This window comes from Carcharodon carcharias, chromosome 10, assembly GCF_017639515.1.
Source record: "Carcharodon carcharias isolate sCarCar2 chromosome 10, sCarCar2.pri, whole genome shotgun sequence".
Lineage (NCBI taxonomy): Eukaryota > Metazoa > Chordata > Chondrichthyes > Lamniformes > Lamnidae > Carcharodon > Carcharodon carcharias.
The window spans coordinates 75,417,491-75,436,888 of record NC_054476.1 but is presented as its reverse complement, the minus strand read 5'-3'; the positions used below and the strand labels follow the sequence as shown (position 1 = coordinate 75,436,888).

Below are 19,398 nucleotides of genomic sequence, written 5' to 3'. Positions count from 1 at the left end.
ATAGCACCTATTGAACTGGGTTGGAAGGGCAGTGTTTGACCAGCAGTCTGTTCTATTATTAATGAGAAATAGTTCCACCTGTAATTCACAAAGGTAATGAAGGAGAGAACGCAAAAGGAGTGAAAGGGAAGAGAGAATGCAAGGGGAAAGCAAAGGGGTGAGAGAAATGAAGCAGGGGGGAAAGTGGGGAGATATTGCAAGGGGGTGCAAAGAAACACTGATGAGGGAAAGAGGGACAGAATGCATGTGATGGCCAAGGGAAAGAATACAAGTGGAGTCTAGTGAATGAACTTTGATCTATATTATGCCTTTCATGTCTTCAGGACATACCAAAGTCCCTTATAGCCAATGAAGTACTTTTGAAGTGTAGCCACTGTTGTACTGCAGGGGCACATAGCAGCCAATTTGCTCACAGGAAGCTCCATAAACAGCACTAAGATATATGAGCACTAATTTGTTTTTAATAACGTTGGTCTGGACACTGGGAGTGAACTGCCCTGCTCTTCTTTGAATTGACCTATGAGATCTTTTACCTCCACCTGAGAGGACAGCTGGGACCTCAGTTCAGTGTCTGTCCGAAAGACTGCACCTCCAACAATGGGCATGATATTAGAATATAGCTTTTAGATAAACTATGTCTCTTAGGTCAGTGCAGCACTGAAAACCTGTATAGGAATTAAGCTGCTGGCTGGTGAGAGAGCGAGCTGGGTATTTACACTGTTTGCCTCATGATTAATTCATCACTCCAGCTGCAGGAAGGAACAGCATTCTGTGGGACTCTTTGAGCTTGCCTTTGCACTATCTAGAGCATTATTGTAGTTCCCCACTAATTATTCTTCCAAAGTGCACATTTCCTTTACATTGTTTGCCATGGCAGCAGTCTTCTCAGACTAAGCCTCATCATGAGCCTCTGCCTGTGAAGTCTTTCACAGTACTGTATTGGATAGCAGCCCTTGTACCCTACCCACATCAATGAAACGCCTCAGTTTAATAGACTGAAAGAGTGAGTCTGTTTTATTTAGTGTCATTGGGTCTTGAATGGTTCAAACAAACCCAGAGAAGGAGCTATTATAAGATTAGTGTTTAATGTAACTTCTGCACACAACAGCAACAGCTTTGCATACAAGATTCCAGATGGTTGGGAGTGAATAATAGCATTAACAATTTAATCGATGAGCTCAAATAGGCCAAGTGTGAGTGGTTTGTGGACATCATCTCATTCTGAATATTAAATTACAGTCTTTTACTTACTCTCCAGAGCCCACAGTAAATCATAATATATTAGCAACATGATGAAGTCAGTGCCAGTGATGATTACCAGTAATATTGAAGTAATATATTCATCACAGACTGTGAGGATGGACTGTGGTATCATTGCAGTGATGATTCACAGGATGATAAAAGACAGTATTGATCTGTAGTAGGAATACCAATTCTGGATATATTCCAGGAGGTTTCTTTACATGATCTCAGTCTCCAACTGTCCCATCCAGTCAAATAACCTTTATTCCATCTTCAGCATTTTTCTAACCAATAAATAAAAGGTTCAAAAAATGAAAAAAGTCATTTCTTTTATGTTTTTCTCCAGGTTATTCATAACAGTGCCTCTCATCCTACTCCCTAGGTAGCACTTACATCTCCACTCTCAAGTCTAAGTAACGCAGACTTAATTGTCTGATTTAGTCATTTGCTGCCTGATCTGGCTGGAAAACATTAAGGACTATTAAGTTCTTCTCTCCCCCGCATAAACTACTTGCTGTTCATTCTGGAATACAAAGATAACCTCAGGTTTTCTTCACCTTAAAGCACCTTCTTAAACCTCTCTCCCTTGCCTCCTCAACCTTCTCCTCCAACATAGGTGCAAGGAGTTCATTAACCTCTTTGTCACAAAGATTGAGACCATCTGTTCTGCCATCTCGCTTCCTCCCCAGTCCGTTCACAACCTTGGTGTCACATTGGATCCTGAGATGAGCTTCTGACCTCACATTTGTGCCATCACTAAGCCCGCCTATTTCCATATCTGCAGCATTGTCCAACTTCGTCCCTCTCCCAGATTACCTGCTGCTGAAACCCTCATTTATACCTTTGATATCTCTAAACTCAGCTATTTGAACACACTCATGGCTGGTCTCCCACATTCTGCCCTACGTACACTTGAGATCATCCAAAATTCTGCTATCTGTGTTTTAAGTTGCAGCAAGTTCCATTCCCCTATCAACCTTGACCTGCATTGGCTCCAGGTCAAGCAATGCCTTGATGTTAAAATTCTCCACCCTTGTTTTCAAATCCCTCCGTGGACTGCCCCTCACTATCTCTACTCTGCTCCAGTCCTATCTGTGCTCCTCGATTCCTGGCCTCTTGTGCATCCCCAATTTTAATTGCTCCAAAATTGAAGTCTGTGCCTTCAGTTGCCTAGGCCCCAGACTCTAGAATAGAGCTCCCTACACCTCTGCCTCACTTTCCGCATTTAAGGCACTCTTTAAAACCTACCTCTTTATCTGAGCTTTTGGTATTCTTAACCTAATATCGCCTTATTTAGCTTGGCGTCATACTTTGTTTTATAATGCTCCTGTGAAGCACCTTGAGACATTTCATTGCATTATAGACACTTCTCCTTCCCCTGGCCCACTGGGCCAAACATCTCGTAAAATTTTCCCCTGCCCGAGCCCAGAACTTCCAACTTTCTTTATTTCTCTCCTATCTCCCATCATGCTGCTTCCGAACTCGGCTTGCCAATGAGGCACAATTCCCATCAAGCTGCTGAACACCCAACATCCTCTCCTGACTTCCATGTTAACTGATCTCCTGACTCCCCAAAGCCTATCCACCACCTACAAGGCACAAGTCAGGAGTGTAATGGAATATTGTCCACTTGCCCAGATGATTGTTAACAGTTTTCTCTCCTCAGGTACCGTCCCTTCTCTTGAAACCTTTTGTCATTACTCCTCAAAAGAACTATCCTTAACCCCTCTGTCCGCACAAGCTACAGCCCAGTTTTCCACCTTTTTTTTCCACTTCAAAACCCTTGAACATTTTGTCACTTGCCCTGCCTGTACCCATCTGCCCCATAATGGCTCCCAATGGTAGTGGTTGAGAGTTTGGAAGGTGCTAAAGAGCCTTAGTGAGTTGCTGCAGTGCATCTTGTAGGTGGGACACACGGCTGCCACTGTGCCTCAGTGATGGAGGGAGTAAATGTTTGTGGATGAGGTGCCTATCAAGCGGGCTGCTTTGTCCTGGATATTGTCAGACTTCTTGAATGTTGTTGGAGCTGCACTCATCCGGGCAAGTGGAGAGTATTCCATCTCACTCGTGACTTGTGCCTTGTAGTTGGTGGACAGGCTTTGGGGAGCCAGGAAATCAGTTATTCTTCACAGGATTCCTAGCCTCTGACCTCTTGTAGCCACAATATTTGTGTGGCTAGTCTAGTTCAGTTTCTGGTCAATGGCAACCCCCAGGATATTGATAGTGGGGATTGAGCAATGATAATACCATTGAATGTCAAGGGGTGATGGTTCAATTCTCTCTTCTTGGAGAGGGAGTGCCTTCACCAGATCTTCAATCCTGCCAAATTTCCGTGCTGCCCTAGTTCTGTCCTTTTGTGTATCCCCAATTTTAATTGTTTCACCATTTGTGAGTGTACTTTCAGCTGCCAAAGTACTAAGCTTTGAAATTCCCTCCCCAAATCTCTTCACCTCTCTGTCTCTCTCCCTTTTGTAAGTCGCTCCTTAAAACCTACCTTTTTGACCAAGCTTTTGTTCATTTGTCCTGATTTCTCCTTGTACAGAGGGGACATAGTTTTAACTAAGGGTCTCCCATTTAAAACAGAGATAAGAAGCAATTTTTTCCCTGAGGGTTGAGACTTGTTGGAACACTCTTGCCTGGAGAGCATGGATGCAGGGTCATTGAATATTTTAAGGCAGAGGTTGATAACTTTTGTCTACCGCCAATTGATTAACAAGGGAGGCAGAATGTAGAGTTGAGACCACGATCAGTTCAGCCATGATTTTATTGAATGGCAAAGCAGGCTCAAGGGGCTGAATAACCTACTCCTGCTCCTAATCCATATGTTTGTATGTTACTGGGTGCCCAAATTCGTTTGGTTAACATTTTTGTGAAGCACCTTGGGATATTTAACTACATTAAAGGTGCTATATAAATGTTAGTTGTTGTTAAGTAGATTAATCTTTAGCTCCTGGATACTCCAGTACAGTCCTAATCTTCACTCATGAGAAAATTAATGGAGCCTTAGCAGCACATTATATACAGGGCAACACCGTCTGGAGTATGTTACAGGCATTGCTTTTGATCTAGAGTGTGCCTTTACTGCTTATATCTAATTAAATTATGGTTTTAGGAAGAGATTGTAATGTTACTTAAACCATTCCTTGTGTTTATTGATTACTTTGATCTTGCACATGTTGCTGCATGTGTTTCTCTGTCTTTAGAAAGTGGACCACAAAGCACTTAGTCATTTAATTTGTATATCAACAAACTGGTTTATTTCTTGTGGATCACTGGGAATTAACTCTTTGCAAGCTGATCTAACTTTGTAGCAACATCGTAATGTGTATTAACACAAGTATCCTTTCCATAAGGGTGAATGTCCTAAAATGTTACAGTACATTCAGGAAACAGGCTGGAATATTACTGGAATCTGTTACATAGAGGGTAATGTAGAAGTTCGAGTAGTTACATACAGTGTAACACACAGATTGGAGTGCATTACCTGTGGAGTAACTCAGATCGGGATCTGTAATAATATACACAGGTTAGGCTATGGGGCAGAAGTGGAGTTGAGCAACAATAGACAATAAGGCAAATGTGATTCAGTTCAGTGACTGTAACTAAAGTGTACTGTTCCATGTGATTTCAGCTGCACTGATACTAGGTTTTGCTTCATTGCATGTTCCAGGGGACAGAGCACCATGCATACATTATATATACATGCACAACCTTTATACATTATACAGCAACAACAATTTATATTTATATAAGACCTTTAACTTAGGAAAACATCCTAAGGCGCTTCACAGGAGTGTGTTCAGACAAAGAAGGAGACATTAGAAGGCATAACTAAAAGCTTGGTCAAAATTGAATGTAAATTCACCAATCCTGTATTCCCAGCAAAAAGCTAAAGTTGAAGGAAGCAGGGACTGGAGATATAAGAAAGAAACACTAAAGAATCAGTTCCCTAACCCACACTCCCTTCAAATGCAGTTTCCTGCTGAGAGTGTCGGATGACTAAATTTATCCTCAACATATGGCTGCATGCTTTGTGCATACGTTGTATGTACGTACACAGCTTGTATACTGTATATACACATAGGTCCCTTCTTACACTATAGGTGGACATACATGCTGACTACATTATATACAAATGTAAACCCTTGTGATTTACTGTATTTATGTTTAGTGAACATGAAAATCATCCAGTGTCTATAACGAGCAGCCAATCAGCAGGACCAGTTCAATGCTGGATGGCAAGGTGAAAATCTATTGCATGATGTTTTAACATCCGTGCAAATATTTGACGGCCAATTGTCCTAGTACTAGGTTAGCTGGTGGAACCAAGCAGAATCCTAATGATGTGAAAAAAGTTGGGAAACAAAAAGTTATAAGTTAAAAGTTAAAATAACACTGACAACCAATTGAAGATTGGCTTGCAGTGTGGCGCATTTGCGTGTACTGGAACCTACATATATTAATACACAGAGCCTTGTTCTTTGAAGACAGAAATAACATGTACATACATTGCACCTGTTTCAGCTAAACAAAATAAGTGACAGCCATTTACTGACTCATTCCTCAGGGCAATGTCTTGATCATTCGGGTTCAAGCTGCCTGGTTTAAATTTCAAACGACGCTTGGCAGTTAACTGTCATTCACCATCAATTGTCCATTTTCCATGGCAAAGCCTCTACCAATCAGACTCCACTTGCCAACCAATCAGCTCATTCTTCTGATACAATATAAATTGTTGTTTTCCCCTTATATTGGTATTCCTGCGAAGTGTCCTGATGAGTGCAAGATGAAAAGCTTCGACATGTCTCTTCTTTTCAGCAATACTAAAGTTCTAAGTATATTTGAAACATGTCAAGTACAGAAAAATAACATCACATTCCCGGAACAGACAGAAAATCTCATTGAATTTGATAGATGGCTATTGCAACTTCTAATGCATACTAAAACTAGTCATGCTGACAAACAGTACAGACAGATCTATGTCACAATGTCCCAAGTTACCATCAGGCATTCACTGTATACTCTGAGTCCTTGGTGGTTGTCCTGTGAATATCGTAAATAAATTTAGAATTATGCAGCACAGAAGAAAACCATTCAGTCCATTTTACCTGTGCTAGCCCTTTCAAAGAATTACGCATTTAGTCCCTGTCCCAGTCATAGAATAGAATCATAGAATGGTCGCGGCACAAAAGGACGCCGTTTTGCTCTTTCCTAATAGCTGTGCAAATGTTTCCTTTTCAAGAATTTATCCAATATTCCATTTTGAAGTTTATTGTTGAAGCTGCTTCCACCACTCTTTCTGGTATTGTATCCTAAATCATAAGTACTCGCTGCATCAGAAAAAAGTCTCCTGATCTCCCCTGGTTCTTTTGCTAATTAACTTAAAATCTGTCTCCTCTCGGTATCGACCCTCCTGCCAGTGGAAGCAGTTTCTTCCTATCTACTCTATCAAAACCCTTCATAATTCTGAATGCCTCTATTCAATCCCTTTAAAATTCTTGACTGGAAGGAAAACCAACCCTAACAAATGATCTAATTATTTAGGCAGAATTGTAGTAAGAAAAATTGAGTCTGTAGTTTCCTGTATAGATCTTGTCACCCTTTTTAAATAGGGGTACCACATTAGCATGTTCTGTTCACTGGTGCCTCCCAATGTCCACCCACTCCATCACAATGATTGAAACAAAACATGTGAAACATGTCAGAACTTTGGTAGAGCAAGCTCCTGATTTTCTGACAAGTTCTGACCAATGGTGCAATGCATGAAATATTTGATCAGGCAAGATATTCTTCTCCAAAAAGCGATGTGAGATTCTCTCTTTTACAACAATGTAGAGAGAAACCTGATTGGAGCCTACCCTTCATTTTAATTTCTCCTTGTTTTCTTTTCAGCCACTACTGCTGACCGGTTTTACAGAATAGATCGAGCACAGGTAAGAATAGACACCCAAGTGATGATTAACATGCTGGCTTTTATTGATTTAACAGCTTCCTTGATTGCAACTAGCAAGTATTTCTCTCAACTGCCCCCTGCTGAACTAAACACAGAGCGAGTTATGCGGAATGCCATTGGCTCGGTTGGGTACCAGTAGATTTCTAGGTTCATCAACTTTTGGCTAATAGTATAGGTCTGTCTGGAGTGAAATACAAGGTAGGGAACTCTGCACTGGTTTCGCATGCTGTCTTTTCATCAAAATTCTCCTGGGTTTGAATCCAGATTAAGGATGTTTGCTTCAGGTTTCGAAATGAAATGAGGCCAGGGCAGTCTCAATCTGCAAGGGGAGAAAAGAACCTCATGGTGACCCAAGATGTTTCACAGCCAGTTAAGTGCCTTTGAAGTGTTGTCACTGTTGAAATACAGGAAACTCCAGTCCAGTTTCACACAGCAAGGTTCCAGAATCAGCAGGAACAAGATTTTTGTAATAATTAGGTGATAAGGTCAGAAGTGGGGATGTTCGCTAATGATTGCACAATGTTCAGGACCATTCACCACTTCTCAGATACTGAAGCAGCCCATGTCCAAATGCAGCAAGATCTGGACAATATCCAGGCTTGGGCTGACAAGTAGCAAGTAACATTCATGCCACACAATTACCAGGCAATGACCATCTCCAACAAGAGGGAATCCAACCATCTCCCCTTGATGTTCAATAGCATTACCATCACTGAATCCTCCAGCAGTGTGTACCATCTACAAGATGCATGCAGGAATTCACCAAGGCTCCTTTGACAGCACCTTCCAGACCCACAACCACTACCATCTAGAAGGACAAGGGATGCAGATGCATGGGAACACCGTCACCTGGAAGTTCCCCTCCAAGTTGCTCACCATCCTGACTTGGAAATATATCACCATTCTTTCACTGACACTGGGTCAAAATCCTGGAACTCCCTACCAGCACTGTGGGTGTACCTACACCACATGGACTGCACGGTTCAAGAAGGCAGCTCACCACCACCCTCTCAAGGGCAACTAGGGATGGGCAATAAATGCTGGCCCAGCCAGCGAAACCCACATCCCGTGGATAAATAAAAAAAAATAGATAAATATTGGTAGGGATTCCCCTTTGAATAGTGCCATAATAACTTTTGCATCCAATTGGGAGGGCATAAGGGGTCTCAATTTAACATCTCATCCAAAAAATGGCACCTCTGACAGTGCAGCACTCTCTCAATTCTGTGTTAAAGTAGTCTCTGAAGAGGGAGTTCAGCCTACAATCTACTGCCTCATAGACATGCATGCTGCTACTGAGAAGAGGCTGACATTTTCCAGCAGGGTTCTCAAAGATATTACAGTTTGATGATGATTGTCACTTAAGTTTGTGGTCTTCCGTTGTGTGTATAATAGAAATGTCATGCTGGTTAAATAGAATGCTCTTCTGTGCCTTGGGACAAGCAAAACTGTTCACAACTTTAGCAATTCTGCTCATCTTGAACTGAATTTCCAACTTCATGTTTACTTCATTGCCTCAACCTCCACCCATCTACCACTGAAACTCTTATCCATGCCTTTTGCCACTTTGAGACGCAATGATTTCCATGCTGTTCTGACTGGCTTCCCAAACCCTCCATAAATTTCAGTTCATTTGAAATTTTGCTGCCCCCATCCATGATAAGTTCCACTCACCCATCATCAATCTTGCTGATTTACATATGGCCTGGTGACTCAACACCTCAAATTTAAAATTCTATCTCCATGTTTCAAAACTTCCCACAAACTTGCCCCTTCCTATCTCTGTAACCTCCTAGAGAGATCCAAATCCCCCACCACCCCAGCTCTCATTTCCTCTGACATTGGACACTTGTGCTTTCCTCTCTAAATCAACCTCCTTTCAGACACTCATTAAAACATATCACTTTAATCAGCTTTGGTTCACCTCGTCTAATGTCATTTCCTTCAGCTCAGCGTGCAATTTTGTCTGATCTACAACTCTGTTAAGTGCCATGAGCATTTTTTTCTCCAAGCATCTAAATAAATTCAAGTTGCTATTGTTATCCGATTGTCTTTAAAGTACGTTTCTGGGTCAGAGCACAATGAACTTTACTCCACATTCACCCTATATCATACACAACCTAAGGGAATTTCCTGCTGATTTTGTATAGGGAAAGCTTTTCATTACAGCATATTCAAAGTTAGAGTTGACCATGGATTGCTTGGTAATGCATAATGTTGGGTTGTTACTCTGTATCTGACCTCTGCCTTTCCCTGAGCTGGAAGTGTTTGGTGTGTGGTTTTGTATGTAATGCTGTTGAGTCACTAAATACTTAGCCTGGATGAGCATGTGGCAAGCATTTGAACAATTATCAATGCAATGCAGCCCATGTCCCAATTCCCACCTTTCTTGATCATCTCACGCTCTGGTTGCTAGCTCTGGTTGGACATGTCCCTGGAGGTTTTCTCACATGACCTCCCATCTCTAAATTACCCATCCTGTCAAAAATCCTTCTCTTTTCCATCTCCAAATCATTGCTCAGAGCAGTGTCAGGGAAATTAATTGCTAGGCACTCCAGGACAATCCTGGAGAGTGTCTACTGACTCCTGATTGACCATGTCTTAAATTAGATAATAACCTGGCACAGCTCAGCATTGGCATCTGGGAGCACAAAGAATGCCAGTCACGGTAAAGAGCAGCACCTCCTGGCTGACCATGTTTCTGATACCAGTTCAACATGCTGTTGGATTTTCTCAATCAGTAATGAAAGTACTAAGAGGCAATTATTAGTGTAGATTCTCAATGTTTTGACTCCCAAATCTCTAAAAGGGCCAGTTGTGTTTAAGATGTGTTTGCTGCACCCAAAAGTAATGCTTTCTAGTTTATTAGCAAGTAGTTCTCAACTTACAATGTACTTAAAGCAAGCTGGACTAGTTGACGATTAAACAGTGATGCTGGTAGAGCAGTATGTGGTGAAATAATCGGTTCAGGTAGTACATTCTCCTTCATGGTGGCTCTGACCAGCTGGTGTTTTTGTTTTCAGCTTTTAATTGCAGAACTTAACATTCAGAATTTCTCACTCCCTCCAGCAATGCCGCTTCAAGAGGTTGCTCTGCAGTGGTGGTATTAGTCACCCCATTTAGTTTTTGAGAAGCCTTTTTTTGCACCAGCCAGAATAGCAGAGAAACACCAGTGCATGTTCTTTTTCCACTAATTTCTTCCTGACATGCCTTTTTCCAATGGCTGGAGATGCACTACCTGAAAAGCAGCGTCAGCAATTACTTTCAAGAGGGAATTGGCTATATGCCTGTGTTGACAAAATTTGCCAGGCAGTGGGTGAAACAAGGTAATTGGATCAGTCTTTCAGAAGAAACACGCTGGCTGAAATGGCCTCTTTCTGTGCTACACAATTCTGTGAAATCCGTGCAGAGCACCAAGCATTAAAAGTGGGCTTGATCCCCTTTTACACACCAGAGAATATGGCTGCCTCTGACCACTATATAGCTGTCAAGGGTAGCACTCTCTCTGGAAACTGCATCTTCAGACAGAGACAACAGCAGCTAGTCTTATTTATCAAGCCAATCCCCACTGGAGGGTTCTGTCAGTGATGCCAAGGCCAATAGGATGTGAGAGAACATCTTGGAGACTGATAGGAACAGCAGTGTGGAGACCCTGTATCATTAATTGTAATGGCTCAATTTTCTGCAAACATCTCCTTCTGTGAGATTAGAATAATCTGAAAAAGCCATGCTTCCCTTTCCTGTGTTCTGTGGGCTTGAAACTGTCTCTCTAACCCCACATCTAATCCACAAGCAGAATTGATTGCTTGTGAAGCTGCACCACCACTTAAAGTATTTCACTGGATCAGAAGTGTTTAGGTGCATGTTAATAATGTGATCAGGCACTATATTAGTAGAAGATTTTTTTCTTCTATCCACTCCAGTCTTTGGTGGTAGCAATAACAATAAGGTCTTGAATTTCTATAGCACCTTTGACAAAGCAACATTTGCAAACCACTTTACAGGAGGGTAAATTCAGGTCAAAGGTTGACACTGAGCAAAAGGAGGAGATATTTGGGCAGGTGTCCAAAAACTTGTTTAAAGAGGTAGGTTTTGAGGAGTATCTTAAAGGAGGACAAAGAGCTAGAGATGTTTAGGTGTTTAAATACTGGCAGCCAGTTGGTAAAGGAAGAACCCAGAACCAATCTTGGAACAGTTTTATTCACTGAGTGGAACATTACCCCCAAACTTGACTTTCTCCCTGTCAGTTAGTATCACTGCTATGTGCTGAAGTAACCTGTTTAAACTTAACCTCAATTGATTCAATTAACATAAGGGAATTCCATTTTACTACCTCATCTGTAGTGCACAATTGTTGTGAATTAGATATTTTCAATTGGGCTGACACATGTGGGGCATCAGTATTTGGACAGATCTGCTCCTGGCATTAAAAATGTAGAACTATTTCTGGAATCTTTTCAATTAGTATGCCTGTGTTTGCACATTTTAATATATATTTGAATATTTTTTTTAAAAAAAGCAGATGATAGGTCCCATTCTGACATCTTCTGGTAAATGATTCAGTAAAGGACCGCCTGAGACAAAATGACTTCTCATAGTAATAAACATTTGTTTAGTTTATGGCCATGTATTTGACAGTCTGGTCATCAGGTGTTAATCATAGGGCTCTCCCTGACAGCAGAGTTCCAGTTTATGAATTCAAAATCCATTTCCCCTATTTCTGTACAATGCACCTGACCTCAGTTGTGTTAAGGGTCAGCCGAGTGGACCAGGATACCTGAGCCACAGGAAATGGGAGGAATATTGAAAAACACAATAACAAAGGATATACTGGCATGGACATCCTGGACCAATGTTATCTGAACCCTGAAAGGAAGTCATCAACTTGCCATCTTAATGAGCTGAGGGCTGTGAAACAATGCAAAGCATAGGTTCACTTAAAGAGAGAATAGGGAAGACTAGTAGGACCAAACCCAGAGAAGTGCTACTGCAGCAATGGTGCAGAGTACATTGTAAATCATGCTAGGAGCCAGCAGTCTGGACACTGAAGGGATAAGTGATACCAGTTCCTGGAAGATAGAACAATGATGCAATTAAAAGTAAAGGTCGATTGAAATGGATCTGTTAAAAAATTGTATTGGATCATTGGCTTTATTAATGGAATAGAAAATAGGAATAGAGTACAATAGCAAGGAAGTTGTGATAAAACTTTGTAAAGCCTCAGCTGGAATATTGCGTTCAATTCTGGGAATCCCACTTTAGAAAAGATGTCAAGGCCTTGGTAAGGGTGCAGAAGAGATTTACTAGAATGGCCTCCCTCTATGCTATATCATTCTATGACTATAAATGGAATGAATTATTAGCAGTTGTAATGGCTCTTAAGAGCAGAACTCAGCCATAGCTCAGTGGGTAACATGCTCACTTCTGATCCAGAAGGATGTGGGTTTGTTTCACTCCAGAGACATGAGCACAAAAATCTAGCCTGACTCTTCACAGTACTGAGGGAGTGCTGCTGTGACTTTCGAAAGAGGCATTAAACCGAGCCTCTGTATGCTCTCTTAAATGTACATAAAAGGTGTCGTGGCACTATTCGAAGAAGAGCAGAGCCATTTTCAGTGAAAAATAGCAGATTATCAGATCATGTATTCCATTGCTGTCTGAGGGCAAATTGGCTGCTGCATTTCCTTGATTACAACAAAGACTGCACTTCAAACATACTTAATTGGCTGTTATGAAGGTTGTGAAAGGTGCTATATAAATGTGATTGTTTCTTTCCTTTTCCTTTTAGACACAGTTATGAGCTTGAATGATTATTTCCTCTGCACTCATCTTTCAGGAACACTTGCATTATGTGACTGACATTTCCCAAGATGAACTTTTCATCCTGGATCCAGAACTTGTGATCACAGAAACTGTGGGGACATCTCCAGGAATGCCTGATTTGGTTGGCTCATCTGGCTCCTTCACCTTCCCATCCTGCTCCTCTTCGCCACCATTATCACCTGTTCCAAGGTAAGAGAGCTGCGCCATTCCCTGTTGAATGTACAAGACCTTAATTCCTTCTAGACACCATTAATTAGTTTTTCCCCAGGCATGCTGTGTCTGTATGTAAGAACATTGTATATTGCATACAACTGAATAAGTGTTGTGGTAATGTTTGTATTGGGAAAGAGATAGGGTGATTACATTGTGAAACAACAGGATCCAGTAAGAAGCATTCAGACTCAGAACTCTACAGGCTCTTCTTCTCCTTCTAGACTCCTGCTGCTGCTATATGGGTATGGTGGCCTTAAGTGGACAAAGTGCAAAATGCAATTTTCAATGCACCACATCCCTTATCTTAAATGAAAAATATAGCATGTTTCAATGGTTTGTTTCCAAAAGTGTAAACTGTAAACTTACATATAATGTGAATAGTTAACTCCACCAGTAGCACTATACATATTCTAATTTTTCTGTTAATTTAACAATGCATTCAGTCATATACAATTAGATGAAAGATCTGTTCACCAACTGAAAATAGTTCACTTGATAATGTAATGAATTAAGTATAGTGGATGACTTTCATGTGTAGGATATTGTCTGATATCAGGTGTGGTCTCATTTAATTCAAGTTCTTCATCTGAGAAGTTGATATCTAAATTGAATTCAATGCTTGTGAATGTTATTCTCAGTGCTTGGAAGAATGATATGTTTTGTGTGATCTTTTGCGAACCCTGCTTAGCAGTGATCATTGATTTTGTGTTGGTCACGACAAATGGCTGGATTGTTTACTTTCTAACATGATAATCATGTTTCAACAGCACTTCATCTCCTGGCCTTAGCTGTGTGGCTCTAAATTTCATGTTTCACTCTACATTTACTTTCATTTGATCCCTCTGTTCTCTTTCGGGTATGTGTTGATTGTTAGCTTCGTGGGGTAGCTCCAGTAGCTGGGAGGTTTCCCAGTAGTCGAGTGAGGAGTGGCTGCTTCTGTTGAAATAGACATAACTATTTCCACGACTGGGAACTTCCTGTAGTCGTCAGTGCCAACAAGCAGGTGTTCACCAGTGGGCAAGTCTTCTAAATCAGTGCTAACTTCAATCCATGGCCTTGGAGGTAGTTTTGACATTTTTGTTGCTTGACATGGTGCAAACTGATTGATTTTGTGTTCTACCATCTAATCAATTCCTGGGAACCATACCTTTTCCGAAGGAGTTGTTTGGTTTTGACAATTCCCCAGTGACCTTCATGTGCTGTATCTACAACACGTTCACTTGATGACTGTGGAATGACAATATAGTTGCTGCTTAACACAAGATCAGATCTGGTTGTAAGGGTGAGATCATTTCACTTATTGTTAAGACCTTATAGTATGTCTGCAATTTTGTTTGTAGACGCTTTCTCAGTCGTGTCTTTCCAGTTCCATGATTTTATTAGCCGTCATGCATAGTTGCACCACCTCGTTTTGTTGCTGCTTTGATGCGAGGTAGTTTTGGCGACTTTGGCACTACGTTTAGGCTTATGTAGTTAAGGTGTTGTTCATTGATCTTTTCTTCATGACTAGTAGGACTGACTGATGGCAATGGATATTATGGAAGATAGTCTGCTGGATTGAGCTTGCTTGTCTGTTACCCAACATGGAATTCATTTTCTTGTAGTTTGAGTATCCAGTGCTCTATTCGAGTGGGTGGTTTGCTATGTGGATTGTTGAACATGCTTAGTGGTCTATGATCAGTTATGACTTCAAACTCACTTCCGTACAAGTAGAGATGAAAATGTAAAACACCTAAAGTAATTAAGTGTACTACGCTCTCTGTTTGTGAATGAAGTTGCTCTACAGGCATTAGCAATCTACTTGGCATTGCTTTGTCTTTCTGCACAAGAACAGCACCTAAGCCAACCTGGCTTGTATCCACAGCTAGTTGGGTGGTTTTCTCAGGGTCAAAATAGGCATTTCTGCAACTAGCTGACAATTGTTATTTGATCTGGTGTAAAGCCCATTTGTGTGATTTAGTCCACTCACACAGGGTGGTCTCTTTTTGTGTTACGACTAGGTTAACAGGGGTGAACTTGACTCCTTTCTTTGTCCCATTCCTGAGTTTGTTATAACAGAGTTTGAATTTAAAAGGGAGGTGATATTGCCAATTTGATATATTTTTGACTGTATATAACTCAGTGCAAGAAATAAGCCAGCCAGGCTCCTTAAGTTAACAAGTAAAGAATTAATTCAGTTGCTAAAACTCATTCAGGTAAAGATGCGAAAATTATTAATGAAAGGTTTAAAAGGTACTATGTCCAACCACCCACTAATGAAAAAACACATGCACACGCGCACACAGATATATACATACATACACATGCGCCTCGCACGCACAGACGCACATGCACCTTGCGCGCGCACACAGACCACCCCACCCCCCCGCCAAACAAGCATGCAAAAAAGTAAAACTCTGCAGTGTGTCAGATATTAAAAGCTTAGACAGGTAACAAGTAAAGTCAGAAAAAAATATTCACGGATTGTCTAGAGGCTTGTTTACAGCTGAAGGATCCCCTTCCACAATGGAGCAGTCGGTCTTCAGTCATGGCTGGTCGGCTTGGAATTTTTCTTTAACAATGCTCGGTTTGCTGCAATGAGGTCTTCTGGTGGGTTTTTCAAATCACAAACAGCTCTTTGATGAGAGTGGTCTCAAAAGAGAGAGAGTTGGGGTAAGGCTGTTGCACCTGTGGACTTCTATCTCTGACTATTCTAAATCCAGTATTTTTTTCACGCACAACACCTGGGTCACATGACCTGTCTCTGAGAGCTCCATAAACCCTGTGTTTCCATAAAAGCAGTTTGCTTTTCACAAATGAAAGATAGTAGCTGCTGTAAACCATGTCCTTTGCTTAGGAAAATTGTTCTTTTCAAAACAATTCAATACATATGTATATCCAGCTGATGACATTATATATTAATATTTTATATAACACATTTCTATAACATGTCAGATCGCATAAGGGGACAAATAACGTTGCAAGGTCAAGAGTGAAGCAACTAAAGTACATAATGAGTCAGATGACACTCCTTCACTCTGAGCACATGACTGAAGAATTCAATTATGCTTTCATTGAACAGGAACTTGTCTTTGCTCAAGATGAGGTTACATTCTTTAAGATGTTGCAGCCATGCATGTAGACATGCCTTGAGTTCCCTTTCAGTGTGACCGTAGATGAGAATGTCATCATTAATGTTCAGTGTGCCTTCAAGTCCTTGAAGTGCAGACTGAATCATGTGCTGAAATACCTCAGCTGCTGAATTGAGTCCACAGTTGAGCCTCTTGTATTAAAAAAGTCCAATGTGAACGGAAAGGATTGTACAATACTTCGATTCTTCTGCCATTTTGATTTGATGGTATCCTGAATTGAGGTCAAGTTTGGTAAAGTGTTTAGCACTTTCACTTTCTTTATAGCGTCATATATTGTAAGTGTCAAGTATCTTTCTCATTGTATGGCTTGGTTTGGTGACCACATACAACGCAGATTCTAACGTGGTTCTCATTCTTGGGGTTTCTTGACAACTTGTATGGATGAGAACCTAGGGGTAGGCTCAGCTCCAACTTTCTCAATAATGTCAAGGTCAAGTAGGTGCTGAAGTTCTTTCTCTGTCTGCTTTCTGATATAAAGCAGTATCTTCTCCATTGATGTGTGACTGAGGGCATATTAAAGTCTACATGCAGCTTGCATGTAACACCTTTGTTTGCTGATACCAGTAAAGCAGTCAGCATACAATTCAAGGATGTTTTAGGTGTGCATAGGAACTATTATCTATGTAACTGCAGTCATGTGCAAATCTTAAAGAATGTAACCTCATCTTGAGCAAAGACAAGTTCCTGTTCAATGAAAGCATAATTGAATTCTTCAGTCATGTGCTCAGCAGTGAAGGAGTGTCATCTGACTCATTATGTACTTTAGTTGCTTCACTCTTGACCTTGCAACGTTATTTGTCCCCTTATGCGATCTGACATGTTATAGAAATGTGTTATATAAAATATTAATATATAATGTCATTGAATAAGTCTGTCACGTTCTCCAGATATGGCAGAATAACCATTAATTCTAATATCTTTGAATGATATTGGTGTTTCAAAAGTCCTGAGAACTTTCAGTGGTTTGTCACTGTGATAAGGGAAAATTTTCATGTTCCCTGGTTTGTAGAGAATGGGGCAATCCTGAAGCTTCTTGAATGTTTTGTTTCCTGTGACATTGACAGATAGATGCTCCCGTATCTGTGAGAGCATTCACTTCCAATGGAGATTATTACATGCGGCTGGTTGATGTGTCGGAAAGAGAGCACAAAGGTATATTCAGGATCATCTGCCTCTACATTGGCTACATTCTCTCATCCTTTTGTTGTGGTATGTGTCGGTGGCACCCTTCTGTTGGCATTTGTCTTCATCGTTGAGCATTGAGTTTGCGGATGAGTGACAAACACAAGCAAAGCAGTTGAGTTTTCCACAAGCTTTATGCAGTTTACCAGAAACAGGGCACCCAATCCAGTGTGGATAAGCACCACTACAGTGGAAACATTGTGAGACTGCTGTTGCTTTGCAGGTGGTTTCCTGGCATGTCAGCAATCACAGAATTGTTACAGTGTAGAAGGAGGCCATTTGGCCCATTGTGTCTGCACTGGCTCTCTGAACATTTTAACTTAGTGCCTGCCAATCTCCTGCCTTTTCCACATAACCCTGCACATTGTTTCTATTTAAATAATCTCTAATGCCCTCTTGAATGCCTCGATTGAACCTGCCTCCACCACACTTCCAGGCGGTGCATTCCAAACCTGAACTACTCGCTGTGTGAAAAAGTTTTTTTCGCACCTCATATTTGCTTCTTTTGCAAAACGCTTTAAAACTGTGCCCGCTGGTTCTCGATCTGTTTACGAGCGGGAACAGTTTCTCCCTATCTACTCTGTCCAGACCCCTCATTATTTTGAAAACTTCTATCGAGTCTCCTCTTAGCCTTCTCCTTTCCAAGGAAAACAGTCCCAACTCCAATCTTTCCTCATAACTGAACTATCTCATCCCTGGGACCATTCTCCTAAACCTCCTCTGCACTCTCTGCAGTCCATTCACATCCTTCTTATAGTGTGGCGCCCAGAATTGTGCACAATATCCAGCTGAGGTCTAAACAGTGTCTTATGTAAGTCCATCATAACCTCCCTGCTCTTAAACTCTATGCCCCTAGTAATGAAGCCTAGAATACTGTATGCTTTAGTAACAGCTCTCTCTCCCTGTCCTGGCACCTTTAATGACTTAGAGTAATAGTAATAGAGGTCTACAGCACATAAAAAGGCCCTTTGGCCCATCAAGTCTGCGTCGATTAAACAAGTACCTAACAATTCTAAACCCATTTTCCAGCACTAGGCCCATAGCCTTGTATGCCATGATATTGCAAGTGCACATCCAAATACTTCTTAAACGTGATGAGGGTTTCTGCCTCTGTCACCGTTTCAGGCAAAGAGTTTCAGATTCCCACTACCCTCTGGGTGAAAAAATTCTTCCTCACATCCCCTCTAAACCTCCTGCCCCTTACCTTAAATCTATGCCCCCTGGTTATTGATCCCTCCACCAAGGGGAAAAGTTCCTTCCTGTCTACCCTATCTATGCCTCTCATAATTTTATACTCCTCAATCATGTCCCCACTCAATCTCCTCTGCTCCAGGGAAAGTAACCCCAGTCTATCCAATCTCTCCTCATAACTAAAACTCTCCAGTCCAGGCAACATCCTGGTAAATCTCCTCTGCACTCTCTCTAGTGCAATGCAATATAGCGCAATGGACTTATGTACATATACTCTCAGGTTTCTCTGCTCCAGCGCTCCCTTTAAAATAGTATCCTTATTTTATACCGTGTCTACTTGCTCTTTGTACCGAAGTGTATCACCTCACTATTCTCCTGCCTTCTCCCCATAACCCCACACATTGTTCCTTTTCAAATAACAATCTAATTCCCTTTTGAATGCCTTGATTGAACCTGCCTCCACCACACCTGAAGGCAGTGAATTCCAGACCTTAACCATTCACTACGTGAAAAAGTTTTTACTCATATCGCTTTTGCATCTTTTGCCAATTACTTTAAATTTATGCCCACTGGTTCTCGATCCCTTCACAAGTGAGAACAGTTTCTCTCTATTTACTCTGTCCAGACCCTTCATGATTTCTTCTATCAGATCTCCTCTCAGCC

General features: G+C 41.2%; 1 protein-coding gene across 2 annotated transcripts in view; it reads left to right on the top strand.

Moving 5' to 3' along the window:
- The window catches only part of dgkza (diacylglycerol kinase, zeta a), a 328,455-nt gene that overhangs the window by 188,859 nt on the left and 120,198 nt on the right, over positions 1-19,398 (top strand). For both annotated transcript variants that reach the window (XM_041196989.1, XM_041196988.1), the window contains 2 exons: positions 7,135-7,175; positions 13,032-13,207. In XM_041196989.1, coding sequence (XP_041052923.1) covers positions 7,135-7,175; positions 13,032-13,207 — 217 coding nt within the window. The remainder of the gene's footprint in view (positions 1-7,134; positions 7,176-13,031; positions 13,208-19,398) is intronic.